The 17,406-nt window shown below is 48.0% G+C and overlaps 1 protein-coding gene across 11 annotated transcripts in view; it reads left to right on the top strand.

The window, feature by feature from the left end:
- PRRC2B (proline rich coiled-coil 2B) overlaps positions 1–17,406 on the top strand; it is an 85,420-nt gene that overhangs the window by 37,137 nt on the left and 30,877 nt on the right. For 9 of the 11 annotated variants that reach the window (XM_088792818.1, XM_088792819.1, XM_088792823.1 and 6 more), the window contains exons 6-12: positions 1,056–1,199; positions 3,017–3,258; positions 3,734–3,855; positions 4,291–4,433; positions 8,918–9,008; positions 11,345–11,537; positions 15,559–15,874. In XM_088792818.1, the coding sequence (XP_088648944.1) occupies positions 1,056–1,199; positions 3,017–3,258; positions 3,734–3,855; positions 4,291–4,433; positions 8,918–9,008; positions 11,345–11,537; positions 15,559–15,874 (1,251 nt within the window). The remainder of the gene's footprint in view (positions 1–1,055; positions 1,200–3,016; positions 3,259–3,733; positions 3,856–4,290; positions 4,434–8,917; positions 9,009–11,344; positions 11,538–15,558; positions 15,875–17,406) is intronic. The other 2 variants (XM_088792824.1, XM_088792827.1) reach the window with 2 other exon arrangements.

Genomic DNA, 17,406 nt, shown 5'->3' with positions numbered 1-17,406 from the left:
CCCTTCACAGAGCAGTGAGGCTCCTTGGGGACTGTCTCCCAGGTTAATCATTGGTGAATCATGATATCACCCTGGTGGGTTTTTTTGACCCTGGCTCCCTTTACTAGGTGGGGTGGCGAATGACTGCCACATCTCACTAACCCCACGCCGTCTTTCTGGTGCGGTTTGCCTTAGCTAACAGGTCCATGAATCAGTGCCTGGAGTAACCCGAGGGGCAACTGGCGTGACTGTCTGGGGAGAGAGGCAAGTGGTAGTTGGACGCTGTGCTGTGTGATAGTCCTGTTACTAAGTGCATACGGTGTTGGACATGTGCCGCGTGTGCCACAGGAAAGGACCACATCCCACTCTGGACCCTAAATTGCACCCTTTATTATTATCTGTTCATCCAGAAGGTGATTGCAGGTTCCCACTGCCAAGTGCTGTGAGGGAGAGGAGCAAAATTAAGAAAAGCCGCCTTCTCTAAAGGAGTTTATAATAGTGTCGGGGAATGAGTGAAAGAAGAAATTGTCCCCGGGATTACAAGAGTAAAATGTTTGGCCTTACAGGGCTTGAGGAATTTTGTAGAAAATGAGAAACTGGGAAGGACAGACAAATGAGAAGGCACTGATGCGTGTAATCTAGGGCCCAGGCCTGTGGGGAGGCTCGGGGTGGCTTTGGGGCACCTTCGGGTGTCATCACCTCCACCGGAAAGCAGTTGACTTCCTTGTGCCAATTCTACCAAAAACTGCTCTTGTTTGCCTCCCAGGCTCCCAGAGGGACCTTACTCCTCCGACCAGGAGCTGGGGAGCATCTGGGCTGGAGTCACCATGACATCTTACCTCCTGCCCTTGTAACCAGCTCCTGTCCCTTAGCTGGCGGGCGACTGCTGCAGTCTGCTCTGGGGACCCTTGGAGAGGCCTGGTGCCACTCTGCTGGCACAGATGCCAGCGCAGCACTGCGGCCTTCAGATGGGCCCACTTCCGGGCAGCGTGGCTTTCGTGTGCGGGCCTGCTGAAGCCGGGACCTGATGATGCTGCTCTCACGTGCTCCATAAGTCCTTCCGGTTTTCTCGGCAGGTTTAAGGGGCTCAAGCCGACTATTATCCTTCTCTCCCGAGGAATTTCCGACGCTGAAAGCAGCTGGAGGGCAGGACAAGGCTGGCAAAGAAAAGGGCGTCTTAGATCTGTCGTATGGGCCAGGACCAAGCCTCCGCCCTCAGAGTAAGTGCATGCAGCCCTTGCCTGGGCACATGTGGTTTCCCCTCTCCTGCCCTCTTAGAAGTGAGCCGATCCCCAAAGAGCCACAGGTCCTGGGGCCAGGCCCCCTCCTGGAAAGCATGGCTGTTGACCTTCTACTTGACCTCTGCATCTGTTGGGCTGGTCTGGAGATCACTCCTCCATTCTTGTCGTTAGGTTGGGCGAGGCCTGCCCGCCTTTCCAGCTGTCATCAGATGTCATTCTGCTGTGCTTGTGCGGTCGTGCTGAGGACGGACCAAGGGCCACCTAACCTGGCCCTGACTCACTGGTTTTCTAAACCAGTGGCTCCCACACCTGGGCTGAGTCCTGTCCTGATCACCTGGGGAGTTGGTTAAAAAGTCTGATTTCCAGCCCTCCTCACCCCCAGCCAACTCAGAATCTCTCTTTTTTAACATGTGCCCCTGGGGATTGTCATGTGGCCTGCCCAGCTCTGGAGTCCTGGCCCCCTCTGGGGTCTGTCCAAGGAGCCAGCAGGATTCTGTAGCAATGCTTACTGGATATTTTTTCTTAGAGGCCTTGGGTGGTTAGAGGTTAAAGTATTGAGGAATGAGTTTTTCTACCTGTTCTAACCAGAGAGCTGAAACGTCCCTTGTTTTGGGGGGAGGTTGATCAGGTCTTGAAATCTGAGGGACTTTTGTTTGCTTGTCTTTATTAATCCCCAAGGTATCCCAGTGTCCGAGCTGATACCCTAGGAATGAAATGATCAGTGTGCAGCTTTACTTCAAACATGCCGCCGTTTAAGTGGCCCGCACTGGCTTACTTTGTCTACTTCAAATACATAATCCAATTCCTTAGGCCAAGAATTGTAACTTTCTGGGATTAACTAAGATGAGCTGCTTTGTAGGACTATAAAAATTTAGAGCTAGGACAAGCTGGGGTCCGTTCCATCTCCTCATTTGAGAAGATGAAGAAGCAGATGGCCAGTGGGGTGACCACAGGGCTTACCCAAGATGACATGCAGGGGTGAAGAGCTGGAGCAGACCCTAAGTCTGTGGCCTCCGTCCCCGGTCTCTTTCTCTTAGGAATCACACACTCGGAGACCTTCCATGTTTCAAGCCCTAGCCAAAAGCTGACTGAAAAGGAGTCTGTTGGCTTATATCATTCATTTCTCCTTGGCCTATAATCCCGCCAGATCGTGCTCTGGTTGCCAGTGGAAAATGTCATCTCAAAACATAGGTTTCCGTCTGTGCCCTGCGGGAGCAGGTGGGGGTGAAGGCCCCGTGGGCTGGCCCAGACCCTGCCCTGCCCCACGTGGTAAGAATGGCTCTGATTAGTCCTCTGAACTGGGGAGATCTCTAGTCGAGATCTCACTGCCAAACAGAGTTGGAAACCGTGTCAGAAGTCACCAGTTTTAATGTCAAGGCCCGTGCCGAGCACAGCGCTGGTCCTCCAGGGGCTGGGTCCGTGTTTGTGGAGGGAATCGCCCACGGCTGTCCCATCAGGGCTGCCTGACCTGGTGGGGTGTTACGTGAACTCTGCGGGGTGTGTGGTGTGCTGATGCGTGACCACCACGTCTTGGTTACACTGCCTTCTCCCCGATGGAGCTTGTTTTGTGCTTCTCCTGCACCCAGACTGCCCTCGACAAATCCATGCCCCTTGGCTAGTGTCCGCCCCCCACTTTCCCTGACAGACTTGACCAGCCCACTCGACTCCTCACGATTTTTGGTTTTTACTTTAATTTTTTTTGGTGAATGAGGGGGTCCCTTGACCTTCAGAACCTCATACAATCCCTCCTCCCCCCTCCTCTTTCCTCTCCCCTTTTGCCCCCTTTCAATTTCCAGATGTGACAAGCTGGAGGGAGGGCGGTGGGCGAAACATAATTTCTGCCACGTCTCTGAGCGCCTCCCCAACTGAGCTGGGCAGCAGGAACTCGAGTGCGGGAGATGGAGCCCCCTCCTCGGCATGTACCAGCGATTCTAAGGACCCCTCTCTCCGCCCGGCTCAGCCTGTCCGAAAAGGGGCTTCACAGTTCATGGGGAATGTATACCACCCACCTACATACCATGACATGCTTCCTGCCTTTGTAAGTCTTCAGACTGTGCATTTTCCCCATGCAGCCAGATTGCTCCGGTCCCAGAGAAGCTCCACGTGGCTGAAAGTCCACCTTGGGTTCTCCCTCCTGGTTTCACTCTTTGTCCTGACACCCTCCTTTGGAGGCTTCCATTAGCTTTGCGTTTTCTCTCCCTCTTTTGGAATCTTAAGGGCCTCTGGCTTCTTTCCCTGATGATGTGGCTATAATTTCAGCCTTGTTTCTTTAGAAAAAGAAGAGGCAGGCATTCCCCAAGACACCGGTCCCCAGATTTACTTACTGACAGCAAGAAAGAAATGGGGGAGATGGTGGCAGGATTAATTGGGAAACCCCAAGATTTTCCTTTTTGTTGTTGTTGTTTTTGTTTGTTTGTTTACATTTTTCCTTTTCCGAAACAAATTCTAATGCAAGTGGAACTTAGAAATTGGGTCATTACCAGAAAATCCTGTTCATTGATGTTATGTTTCAGATGTGTTCGCCACAGTCATCAGAGAACCAGGGTCCAGTGGAACGAGGATCTTTCCCCCTTCCCCAGCTCCGCCTGGAACCCCGTGTTCCTTTTAGGCAGTTCCAGATGAATGACCAAGATGGGTAAGGCCATTGCATTGTCGACACGAGATCACCCCTGGTGGTGATGCTGGACCAGACAACGGGCTGCCCTAGGAAAGTGCTCTGTCTTCTGGAGACCACAGCGAACCTAAACACCAAGGCAGAACCCCGGGGAGCGTGGGGTGGCAGGATCTGGGGCTGGGTGAGAGATGGGCTGTGCTTTGCATTCCTGGCAGAGCTGGGTTGTGGCCAGTGCTCATGGCTGCCACCCTGGGCGTAAAGCTGCAGGATGAGGCAGAGCTCTTGGTGACGCATTTGTTCCTTACGTGTTTCTTTTAAAAGGAGATGATTTGAATATTAAGCGCAAACAGGAACCTTTTGCAGTGTAGGACTTACTTTTGGAAAAGTATTTGGTTGTGCTGCCATTTGTGTACTTGACATAAGTCTAGCATCTCTAACTCTTCTCTCCCTCATCAGAAAAGAAAACAGGCTGGGAATGGCTCGCCCAGTCCGTCCACTGAGGCAGCTGGTGGAACGGGCCCCGCGGCCCACCATCATCAACGCGGAAAACCTGAAGGGCCTGGACGACCTGGACACCGATGCCGACGATGGCTGGGCAGGTAGGTCGTGTTTCCTGGTGCTCACAGCCAATGGTTTAGGAGGCGGAACCGAAGCCCGTCTCTGCCGTCACCACGGGTGGATGGAAACCCCGTCGTGTGGGCCCAGAATGAAGGGGTGGGCGGGCGCAGGGGGCCCTTCTAAGCCCTGAGCAGACCCTCGTTGGCATCAGACCCGTCCCTGTCTTCTTTCGGTCTTTGGTCTTGATCTTAGAGCGATAGCAGATTTGACTGTTAGCATTTTGAAAAGACTTGTTTTAAATGGAAGGATGAAACAAAGCAGAATGGTGCAAGGAACTCCCTGCTTCAGCAAGGACCACCGTTCTGCTGTCTTAGTTCTTCATCTTCACCCATTCCCCACCCCCAAGCCTGATTACTTTATTTTATAACCTTTTTGTTTGTTTTCAAGTAAATTTTAGTTACATTGAAAGGCACACATCCTAATTGTACAATTTTGACAAATGGGGACACTTGTGTAACACACCCCCGTTACATTTATGTATCACACCCCCATTGCACTTGTATATCATGCCCCCGATACACTTGTGTGTCACGCCCCGTTACACTTGTGTAACACACGCCCCGCAAGAAGGACAGCCTTTCCCTCATCACCCCAGTCCCTTCCCTGCCAGCCTTCCTCCCCTGCCTCTGCCCAGGGCCACCTCCTCTTCTGATGAGTCTTACCTGTCACAGAACTGCAGGTGAATGGAGTCACACAGCCTTTCCTCAATATGTGCATCCATAGTTGCTTATAATTTGGGGGCTATGTATTTCATTGTATCAATATACCATAACTTGTTTATCCATTCAGAAGTCCCGTTATGAATAATATTTTCATAAAATATTATTGAGTAAATATCTAGGAATGGAATTATTGGGTCCAAGAGTAAGTGTGTGATTAGCTTTACAAGAACCACCCAACCCTTTCCCAAGCGGGCTGTGCCATTGTGTGTTCCCAGCGCCCTCACAGCACTTTCCTGTTAGTCTTTTTAATTTTAGCTGTTCTAGTGGGTGTGTCGTGGTAGCTCATTGTGCTTTTAATTTGCATTTTGCTGATGACTAATGATGATGAACACATTTTCATATGCTATTTGGCTACTGGTGTATGTTTTTTCTTTTTGAGTGGTAAACGCAAGTTCTTTGCGACTTAAATTTCACAAATGTTTTCCCCATTGTCTCCCTTGCCTGTTTTTTTAGCACTGTGTTTTGATGAGCAGTAGTTTTTCATTTTGATGAATTTTAATTTATAAACTTGGGTTTTTTTTATGGTTATTACTTTTGTGTCCTGTCTAAAAAACCTTTGTCTCTCCTTGGTGGTGAAGATACTCCCTTTTGTTTTATAGTTTTAACTCAGATGTATTTTGGGGTCTAGGATCCATGTTGAATTAAGTGTTGTGTAGGGTGTAAGGTAGGGGTCGAGGTTCGTTTCTTTCTGTAAGGATATCCAGTCGTTCAGCACCGTTTGTTGGTAAGACTCCCCTACTGAACTGATTTGGCACCTTTGCCAAAAATCAGCCGACCGTCTAAGCGGGTCTATTTCTGGACCTGTTTGTTCCATTGATCTCTTACTCATCCCGGTGGCGGTGCCTCACTGGGCCTTGCAGTAACTCTTAAATGCAGGTAGTGTAGGTTTTCCAGCTTTGTTCTTTCTTAAGACTGTTTGACTATTCTACGTTCTTTTCATTGTCATATAAATGTAGAATCAGCCTGACAGTGTTTACAAAAAGCCCACAGGCATTTTGGTTAGGATTGTGTTAAATTTACTTCTGGATTGATGACATCTTACTTTTGGCACTTCTATCCCAGAACCTGGCGAATTGCTTCGTTAGGTCTTTCGTTTCTCCCCGCAGTGTTTTTTTTTAAATAGTTTTCAGGGTAGAGGTCTTGAGCATCTTTTGCTAAGTTTATTCTTAAGTATTTTATGGTTTTGAATGCTATTGTAAACGTCATTGTTTCTTTTTTTTAAATTTCAGATTCAAGTGTTTGGTATTATGTAGAAGAACAGTCGGTTTTTGTGCATTAACCTTGTACAGACACTGTGCTGAATGCACTCATTAGTTTTAGTTGATTTCTTGGGGTTTTCTATCAAGTCGCCTATACATAAGGACAACTTTATGTCTTCCTCTTCAGATTATATGCACTTTATTTCTTTTTCTTGCTTTACTGCACTGTGGCACTTACTTCAGCACAATGTTGTATTCAAGGTCTTTGTTTCTGATCTTAGAAAGCGTTTAATGTTTGTTTCACCATTAAATATGATGTTAGCTTTAGGTTTTTTGGAAATGTTCCTTATCAGATTGAGAAGGTTCCCTTCCATTTCCAGCTTGCTGAATGTTTTGTTTTTTAAATCATGAACGGGATGTATTGAACTTTGTTTAATACTTTTCTTTGTGATCATGTGATTTTTCTCCTTTATTTTGGTAATCTGGTAGATTGCATTGATTTATGTGTTTGATGCTAAACCAACCTTGCATTCCTAGACTCAACTACTTTTTTGTACGCCTTGATTCAATTTGCTGATATTTTATTAAGCTTTTTGGTATTTATGTTCATGGTAGATTTTGGTCTATAATTTACTTTTCTTTTAATAGCTTTGTTGGGTTTTGATACCAGGTTATGCTGGGCTCATAAGATGAGTTGGAAAAATGGTTTTCTTCTCTACTTTCTGAGTGAATTTCTGTAAGATTGGTATTATGTTTTTTTAATTAATGCTTGATAAAATTTGCCAGTGAAACAGTTCAGTCCTGGAGTTTTCTTTGTGAAGACATTTGTGATAATAAATGTATTTCTTTGATTAGTTATGGGGGTGCTCAGATTCCTATGTGTTTTGTGTCCGTTTTTAATAGTTTTTGAGGGGATTTGTTCATTTCTTTTGCATTTAATTTATTGGTGTAAAGTTGTTGATAATATTCCTTTTCCTTTGAGATCTACTATCTATAGCGATATAACCTATTTCATTCCTAATACTTAGGTAATTTGTATTTTTTCTGTGTTTCTTGTTCACTTCTGCCAAGGCTTATTAGTTTTTATTAATATTTATAAAGAGACAGCTTTTGGCTTTAATTCTCTCCATTGTTTGATTGTTTTCTATTTCACTTCTGTTCGTTTTAACTTTTGGGACTTCCTAGATTTCTAATTGAATTGCATTATAGTCAGAGAGCATACGCTGAATGATTTCAGATCTTTTTGACTTATTCAGACTTATTTTATGACCAAGATATGGTCTGTTGTGATGAGTATTCCACGTGCATTGAAAAGAATGTGTATCCTCGTTGTTTGGTGTCATGTTCTGTAAGTGCCTGTGTCACGTGGCTCATACACTCACTGTTAGTTTTGTTCTATCAGTGACTGAAAATGAGGTGTTTAACTCTCCACTATAATTGTGGATTTATCTTTCTTCCCATTTTTGTTTCATTTATTTTGAAGCTATTATTAGGCATATGCACATTTGTAATTTTTGTGTCTCTGACGTTGACCTTTTATATTGTTTTCAAGTGTTGTTCATCTCTAGTGATGCTTCTTGTCTTGGAGTCTGTTTTGTCCCAGGTTTATATCATTGCTCTAACTTTATTGTTTTCATCGTGTATCTTTTCCCGTCCTTTTCCTCTCAGCATTTGGGATCATATTTAAAGTGACAATCCAGATAGCATATACTTGCACTTGCTTTTTCATCCACTCCAACTCTGCCTTTTCATTGGATTGGACTTTCTTTTGTTGCCTTTTTCTTCAAAGATGCAACTCATGATTTTTAGTATATGCACAAATTGGCACAACCATCACCACTGTCCAATTCCAGAACATTCCATCACCCACCAACCCTTTGCCCATTAGCAGTCACTTCCAGTTACCACCTGCCCCCATCCCACCCCGCCCACATCCTCTGGCAGTCTTTCTGTCTCTGGATTTACACCTGGACATTTCATATAAATTGAATCATATTATGTAACATGTGGCCTTTCATGTCTGGCCTCTGTCACTTAGCATAATGTTTTCAAGGTTTGTGGTGTTATAGCCTGTGTTAGTATTCATTCTCTTTTATGGCCAATGCTGCTCCATTGCACAGGCCTGCGCGTTTTGTGTACCCACGCGTCAGCTGGACACTGCCACCTGAGCCACTTGAGTTGGGCAGCAGAGCCCTGGGTCCAAACGGTCACCACGGGTCTCAGCGGCAAAGTCTCTGTGTGGGTGAACTCCCGTTTGGATTCTGCCTGCTTTTGCTCACTCTCCTGCACCTTCTGATACATTTGAAAGCTGTTGTACCCCGATTTAGGAACTGTCATCTGTGGGAGGGTTCACCTGACCAGGAGACTTTGCTGTTACGAGAAGCCAGAACTTTCCTTCACTTTTATCTGCAGTTCTGGAGACGGCAGCTGGGTGGTTTGCCTCCGTCCTCGGCTGGGTTGGCATAATTTCTGACTGGAGGAAGCCCCCAGGGGCACTCTTAGCACTGTTGGCATTCTCATTTTGTCTCGCTCTTCCTGTTGCAGGCCTCCACGAGGAAGTGGACTATTCTGAGAAGTTGAAGTTCAGTGATGATGAAGAGGAGGAAGAAGCCGGGAAGGACGGCAGGCCAAAGTGGTGAGGCTCCCAGCCCTATTCGCTGCGCTGTTGCAGTGGAACTTGACGTTGGCAGGATATAAATGCATTGTACTTGTTGGTGCTGCCGTGTGCTGGTCGCCATGCCAACTGTGTTTCCTAGTTACCAGCAGCCTCACAGCGCAGGTACTGTTTCATCTTGCAGATGAGAGGACGGGAGCCAGGCTTTGCGTCCAGGAGTGGCGGGCCACGTCCCAGTGATTGCAGCCACTGTGCCAGTGTTTTCTTCCCAAGTGTGTTGCGTAGACCACGTGTTCTGTAGCTCGATTATGGGTGTCCTGCCCCAAAAGGCTTCTGTGGCCAAGCAAGTGTGAGAAGCCACCCTGGGTTCCACTAAGTCCTTTACCCCAGAGTTGCCCACAGCCTGGGATATGCATGCTGGAGTGTGTTGGCCGTCTTTGGGGAGGTGGGAGAAGCGGTAAGCAGGGTATGCTAGATTTCCTAAACTCGTTTGACCACTTTAATCTTTTCTCTCTTCTTTTGGGTCATTTCATTGGACTGATTTTACTCATAATGCCCTTTGGAAAGAACTTCACTGTATTTTAGTCCTTCTAGTTTTTGTCACAATATCAGTAGCATTGGCTAGTATTTTTAAAATAGCATCTATGGCTGCTTTAATTTGCTTTTTTTTTTGAATACCAGCAAATATGAAAGTTTTCCTTTGTGTGGAATTGCCTGTTTCCTTTGTACATTATCTATTAGACATAGACTTTCCTTTAAAATGTGATTGTTTTCTATTGTTTAGTTATTAATGCTTTAATATTTCCTTTTATTGTCAACAATAGAATGTTTATTTAGTTGAGTCTGCATGTCTTTTTCTTTGTTATTTCATCTGTGGCGTCAAGGCTCATGTAGTAAGTGCTGTTCTTCTGGAGGAAGCTGGTCATGGTCTCCTGCCACTTTCTCTGATGATTCACAATTAACTAATTGCAGCTTCTGTAATTTATCTTCATACTGTTTGATTTTCACAAAGCTTTGAATATACTTGGGAATTCTCTATGGGTCGGTTCTTGGAACACTAAGCTCAGAAGGAAGTGGGATCAAGAATGTAAGCCAAAGGCAAAGGCGTAGCATTTTACAGATTTATTGGACACTAGGACACTGTTTCTTGTCTCTTTCAGTTGATGTTAATTGAATATTCAACTGAAGGAGTTAGGCATGGGGTTTGGACCCAGCTTTGCTACCGGCTGTGACTGGCGCCACCTCGAATTGAGAGCACCTCCTCCCTAAACCTGCTCTTTCTTTGGTGCTCTCTTGGCTGGTTGAAGATATCCAACTCTGAGGTTCCTGAACCTTCCCCTGACTCCATCCCTTTCTGATCCTTGTCTCTGGGGCCACTGGGAACAGCTTCCGTTCTTTTCTGGACCATTCAGAGGTCAGCCAGCGCTTCCCTTCCTTTCCTCTCACCCTTCACACTGCACCTGGTCGTCTCCTAAAGACGCAGGTCTTTCTGCTGCAGCAGGAGCCTTCGTGTGGGCTCCGTGTCTCTCAGTGCAGTCAGCACCACTAGCAGTTGTTGCCCAGCTGTGATGTCCTAATCCATCGTGCCTGTCTTATCTTCTCTCCACTCACGTCCCTGTGTGTGTGTGGACACAAGCAGACACACACGTCAGCCAAACCCGACGCCCTGCTTTTCTCTGAACTCCTGTTGTGTTTCCTGGGCACTTTTGCATACAGGAGGCGCTCAGCACATGCTTATGTGCTGTGGCCCGGTGCTTTGGTTTACCCTGTGGCATGTACAGGTGAGCACTGCACAGCGCTGCCTCCTCCCTGCCTTCCCACAGCCTGCATGTGGCGTCGCCTCCGTCCCTTCGCTGGGGGCTTTGCTTCTCTCCTCTTGCTCTCCTGACTGTGCCATCATTCAGGGGGCCGTCTTCTGCTGTTTTGAGGAGCATTGTTGAGCACCTCCTTTATGCAAAGCACAGGGAAGGAGCTATAGTGTGAGGAGAAGGGCCTTCATCGGAGAGTCCCAGGTTCAAATCTGTCAGCTCTTTCCTGGGAGAACAACTCCCCAACCTCACGGAGTCTGTTACCAATTCTTTAAAGTGGGGGGAGTAAGGACTTTTTTCTTTCTTTTTGTTAATAGATAAAGTGGTGGATGTGAAACATCCTGCCTGGAGCTTTGTGTGTAAGAGTGAGTTGGTAAATGTTGGTGCTGAATTATGGTGTTCTGGGCATGTCCTGTCACCCTAAGGGGTGTGAGTTGGTCTGTGTGATGAAGGAAATTGGTACAGACACTGACTAAGGGCCTCTGACCGGTAAGATCAGACCATGCTGGGCTGGCTGGGAAAACTGATGCTCGGTGCGGTTTGTCCTAGGAACAGCTGGGACCCTGGAAGACAGCGACAGAGGTCGATGAGCTCTGCCGACAGTGCTGATGCCAAGCGTGCCCAAGAGGAAGGAAAGGATTGGGGCGAAACACTGGGCATGACCCGGGTCGTCCGGAAGGGCCCAGAACCTCAGCCACCTTCCAGGAAGCTTCACAGCTGGGCGTCAGGCCCTGACTACCAGGTACCACGGGCCCCGGAGGGCGCTCTCTCCCCTCCCACTTTTCTCTCTCCAAAATCATTTGTCCAGAGTTCAAAGACAAAGACCACAGCATGTGATCTAGTCGGCTGTTCCGTGCGTTTGTACTTCACTGAGTTCTGTGGCTGGGTTTCTCAAAAGTCCTAGGTGGACGTTTCTCTATTTTTTTTTTTTTTATTGGGGAAGGGGAACAGGACTTTATTGGGGAACAGTGTGTACTTCCAGGCCTTTTTTCCAAGTCAAGTTGTCCTTTCAATCTTAGTTGTGGAGGGCGCAGCTCAGCTCCAGGTCCAGTTGCCATTGCTAGTTGCAGGGGGCACCGCCCACCATCCCTTGCGGGAGTCGAACTGGCAACCTTGTGGTTGAGAGGATGCGCTCCAACCAACTGAGCCATCCCAACTGAGCCATCCGGGAGGCAGCTCAGCTCAAGGTGCTGTGTTCAATCTTAGTTGCAGGGGGCGCTGCCCACCATCCTTTGTGGGACTCGAGGAATTGAACTGACAGCCTTGTGGTTGAGAGCCCACTGGCCCATGTGGGAATCGAACCGGCAGCCTTCGGCCTTAGGAGCATGGAGCTCCAACCGCCTGAGCCACCGGGCCGGCCCTCTCTTTTTTTTTTAATTTAAAATTTTTCTTTGAAAATTTTGAGACAGGCATAAGTATAGAAGAGTCGGAAGTACCATACAAAGAATATTGTTTTCTGAGCCATCTGAAGAGGAAGTTGTTGGCCTGACCAGGCTCCATCACCGAGAACCCTGAGTGTCTACTAATACTTAACCGAAGTTGACACTCCTTCTGGGTATCCAGTCAAACCCCGGAAACTAGCATTGCTCCGTCCTGCCATCTAATCCTCAGGTCCCATTCAGCCTTCACTAGCTGTCCTATTAATGTCCTTTGTACAAAGGAATCCAGTTCAGAATCACATGCTGCCCTAGTTGTCCTTTCTGCTACTTTGTGGGAGGTACCTCAAATTGGGTTTGTCTGGTCCTTCCTCATTATTAGGTTCAAGGTCTTCTTTTTGGCTAGAATGTCTCAGGAATGAAACCGACTCATCTCGTTGCGTCCTAGTAGGTGCCTGTGAGTCCACTCTGTCCTGCTCTGACAACCTTCACTTGGAGCTCCTGATTACGGGGGTGTCTACCTAAGTTTCACACTGGAGTCTCTCTCTTCCACATTTGTGATTGATGAGAATGTTGTGGGGAGACACTTGGAGACTGAATGTCCTGTTCTCATCAGACTTTGAGTTTATTTCATTTCTATCAATGAGTTATAATCTGTGGCTCATTGTATTGAGGTTCAAGTTGTCTTTGCTTTGGCTGTCAGCAGCCTCTTCAGGCTGGCATCCTCATCTGCCTTACATGTCTCCATCCTTTTTGGAGCAATTCTTTGCTTTCTGGTAAAACCAGCTTTTATAAGCTCCTTCATCCTTACCCGGCCTTGGCCCTGGAAGCAGCCCTTATGATTCTCTGAGACCAGTATGTGGGTAACAGGAAGGCTTTGCTATTGGGCATTACTGCTCCTGGACCCTCAGTGGACAGATTTAGGGAACGTGTGTGGTGTCCACATATACACACACACTCATGTCTTTATTATTTCTGTAGCTGTGCGTCCAGAAAGCTGAGTTCACAGTGCTATCTCCAGGTCCACAGAATTCATTCTAGTTTTCTCTCACTGCATATTTGTTGCTCCTCTCTCCAACACTGAGAAATCTGTCTCCCATGTCCCTGAGTTTACACTTACTTGGTCAGCCCCCATGTGACCAGTCTCCCATTTCTGCCACCACCCCTCTCCCTCCCTCGCACAGACGCCCACCTCATCCACTCAGATTTCCGTGCTCCACACGGATGCCCCGAATCTCCCTGTTGGGCCATCCCCTTACGAATTTCCTCCTCATCCAGCTTGGGTGCGCTCCAACTCCCACACTGGTCACCTCTCCACTGGACACCACCTCACCCTGCCAGGGCTCTGACCACCGTGAGTCCGTAGCACCAGATGCCAACCTTGTTTTGCCACACCGCGTGACTTTGTGACTGAATTGTTCAGGAAGGGCAGAGCTGGGATGGTGCAGGCGTTAATTAAATACACTTGGCAAAACTTGCCATTTTCAGTGCACTTTGCTATTTAAAGGGCTCCTGATCCATATCTTTTTATAACATGAAAATGCCCCTTATCCTCAGGTTTTTTATTGAGTACATATTATGTGCCAGACACTGTGCTAAGTACGGGAGACACACAAGTGAAATAAAACAGACACAGGGCTACTCTTGGAAATTACCCTGAAATGAATCCAAATTTCATTCATGTATTGGGGTTACTCTATTCAAAAGAAAGCTTCACTTTGATCTGCTCATAACAACACTGTGAATTAATGAGTCAACAGAGAAATCTCTGTTTTTTTTGCATCCAAATTTTTGAAAAGATTGTCGTAATTCAAATATTTTGCAGGACATTTAGTCTATAAAACGATAGCTAATCATAGGGCAGTTTAGAAAGGTACATTCAGAAGTCTTGAGAATGTGCGCATACCCGTTGATTCTGCTATTTCATTGGTAGGAATTTCTGACGGAAATAATCAGGGATCTGCATTAAGGATTACTTACCTGCCGGGTGGGTGGAACACCAGGGGATGAGGTAAATTATGCTACAAGCTGTGTGGTGAGACAGGGCACGGCCGCTATAGCTTGGACGGAAGTTAACATTCAAGAGTAAATGGAAAGAAACGTGCACACTTTGGTCCCAATTGTGTTGTGTAAAAAGGACCTTCGTGTTTCTAAATTAGAAGTTTATCATCTCTTAGATTTTGTCTCTAGATTATGAGAAAACTCCTTGACCCCAGGAAATGTGTTGCAGATTGCTTTCATGGAGGTAGAATTAACATACAAGAAAAGGCTGGATCTTGGATTTTTACGTTTGATGACTTTTGGCAGTTCTGTACATCTGCGTAATCACCACTCAAAGCCTGGAAGGGGTATACTTTTCTGATAGTACTACCAGTGGAATTTAGTGGCTGGGCTTTAGCTAAACTTTCCCATCATTTGTGCTGCCATGTGTTCTGCACGCAGCTCTCCTCTTCAAGTCACGGACGAGTCTCCTCAGTGCTGAGAGTTCATAGTAACTGGCAACCAGTGAGAGACTCAGAAGTGGATGGAATATCCAAGGAGATGTTTTAGAGATGCTGTTTTGTATTTATGTAAAGAATCACTTTGAGGGGTGGCCGGATGGCTTAGCTGGTTAGAGCAAGGTTGCCGGTTCAATTCCCGTTGGGGATGGTAGGCTGCGCCCCCTGCAGCTAGAGATTGAAAATGGTGACTGGACTTAGCGCTGAGCTGCGCCCTCCACAACTAGATTGAAGGACAGTGACTTGGAGCTGATGGGCCCTGGAGAAACACACTGTTCCCCAATATCCCCCAATAAAATTAAAAAATATATGTGTGTGTGTGTGTGTGTGTGTGTGTGTGTGTATACATCATATACATATACATTTACACATATATGTAAAACAAAAGAATCACTTTGAAACTGAATTTCAGTTTCTCGTGGCTCTTTGTACCCCGAGGTTGGTATGTTTCCCGGGGGTGGGGCGCGGGGAGCAGAGCAGTGTTGTGACTGACAAGTGGTGCACATGTGATGCTCTGCTCCTCCAGGCCCGAATCTTGTGTGCCCGGTAGGAGTGGTGAGCGCGTCCATTTCCTGAGTGTTCCCTCTGTGTCAGTCCAGTGTCGAGTGCTCTGCACACATATCAGGGCATCCTTGCGGTGCCAAGGGCTTGCGATTCTGTCCCCAGTTTGCAAATGAGGAGCTGAGGTACAGAAGGATGGCACTTGCACAGCCTCATTCCTAATACAATAAGCGCAGAGCAGGTTAAAACTCAGGGCCACCTGACACGAGTGTGGCCTCGCGAAGGTGCTCAAGGGACTTGGGAAGGAGAGCTGGTCCCACAACGCGCGTGGCCCTGTGGCCTGGGTTTGTGACGTGCTGTTTCATCAGAGACTTTGCTCTCTTGGCAGAAGTCCTCAGGGGGCAGCATGTTCAGGCAACAGTCTGTCGAGGACAGAGAGGACAAGCCCCCGCCACGGCAGAAGTTCATCCAGTCAGAGATGTCGGAGGCCGTGGAACGAGCCCGGAAGCGCCGCGAGGAGGAGGAGCGCCGCGCCCGGGAAGAGAGGCTGGCTGCCTGTGCCGCCAAACTCAAACAGCTGGACCAGAAGTGCAAGCAGGCGCAGAGGGCCAGCGAGGCCCAGAAGCAGGGGGATAAGGAAGCGCCCCGGTCTCCGGGCAGCGAGAAGGCGCCCCCACCGGAGAGCGGCCCTGCTGTCCGCAGAGGTAAGTGGGGGCTGCCGTCCCCCCGGGAAACCCGGGGCTGCTGTGTTCACTGGCTTTGTTTGCGTGTCCCTGGCTTCCTGGCACTACCCGTGCCTTACAATTGGATGACACTGGGAAGCATCTGTTGTTGAGTGTCAGCCTGGCTCCAGTGCCTCGGTTTGCATTCTCTTTCAACTGCTTGAGCTAGCTGGCTACACGCCTCGCCTCATCGGTGAGAGGGCGACAGTGGTATGTCCTGCCCTGTACACGGAGGGCCACCTGAGGTCATGTGCAGAAAGCACTCTGGACAGTTTCTGGAACTGGAAAGCACGCATGCACTGCTGGTGACGTTACCGGTGTCGTCGTCATCACGATTGTTGTTACTGCCACCGCTCAACCACAGGTGCAGGTGCTAGAGGACCGTACTGAGCGCATGGGAGCCTTTCCCATGACATTGGAAGAAGCTGCCTGCTTGTTAGAATGTATTTTTTCTGGCATTAATTCTGGCACGGACCACATGGCTGTGTAAGAGGCGTTGAATGGTGCTGTCTGGTGGACAGTATCTCTTGTAACAATTTTAAAAAATGCAATCCGCTATGTTCTTTGTGATTTTCTTAAATCAAATAAAACCCACTCTTTTTAGAAGAGAGGGGCCTGATGTTAGTTTCAGTCCCTGAAAGTCTCTCAGGTGGGGTCCTATTGGGGGTCTGATAGTCGTCAGTGCCCTTCCGGGCCGGGAACTCGGAGAAGTCGAATTCTGCGTTTCCTTCCTTCTGCTGTGGTCTGAGTGCAGCCTGTGCCTGGTCTCTCAGTCCTCACTAGATGGGGCAGTGGACAGTCCAGGAAGCAGATTGCTTTGGTGGGCGTGGTCACTGATACTGGCCCCGGGGTGGGCCTGGGTGTTGTGGGCAGCCGCCGGCACCCTGGGTCTGTGAGCCTTTGCATCCGGGTTCCTTACCCCTGTGCAGTGGAATTAGGAATGCAAATGCAGTTATACTTCAGTAAAGCTGTGGGGGGAAGAGTGCAAAGCGGGGATGGGGACAAGAAAGAAGGGAAATTCAGAGAGAGTGATGATGGGAAATTGTGGTGAGCACTTTACTGCCTGTCAGGTGCTGTTAAGTATATTACATGCGTTATCTCGTTCAATTCTCACAAAAGCATGGTGGGGCAGGCACAGTGGCTGTCCTCATTTTACAGATAAAGAAACGGGCAAGGAGAGGCTAACTGACTTGTCCAGACCACAGCCTTTGGATGTGTGGAGTCACGCTGTTTGGGTGATGGATGTGTGGGCGATCGTTGAGCTGCTGCTGGCTGCTCTCTGATTTATGAGGGTCCTTTGGAATGAAGCGTCTCTCACGTGGCCCAGTCACAGCTCCACCGCTGTGTGACCTTGGATGGCTCCCCTAACCTGTGGACGCTTTGTTTCCTCTAAGGAGATGATGTGAGGCATCCACGGCTCATGCATGTGAGGAGGCGTTTAGCACAGTGCCAGGGTCGGGTGTGAGCAGCCTGGTGGTGTAATGGGAGTGCCAGCAAGAAGAGGCACCTGCCAT

Source organism: Rhinolophus sinicus, chromosome 16, assembly GCF_057876585.1.
Source record: "Rhinolophus sinicus isolate RSI-liver-muscle chromosome 16, RSI-T2T, whole genome shotgun sequence".
NCBI lineage: Eukaryota > Metazoa > Chordata > Mammalia > Chiroptera > Rhinolophidae > Rhinolophus > Rhinolophus sinicus.
Note: the sequence above shows the minus strand (reverse complement) of the source record. Positions and strands in the feature narration are given on the sequence as shown.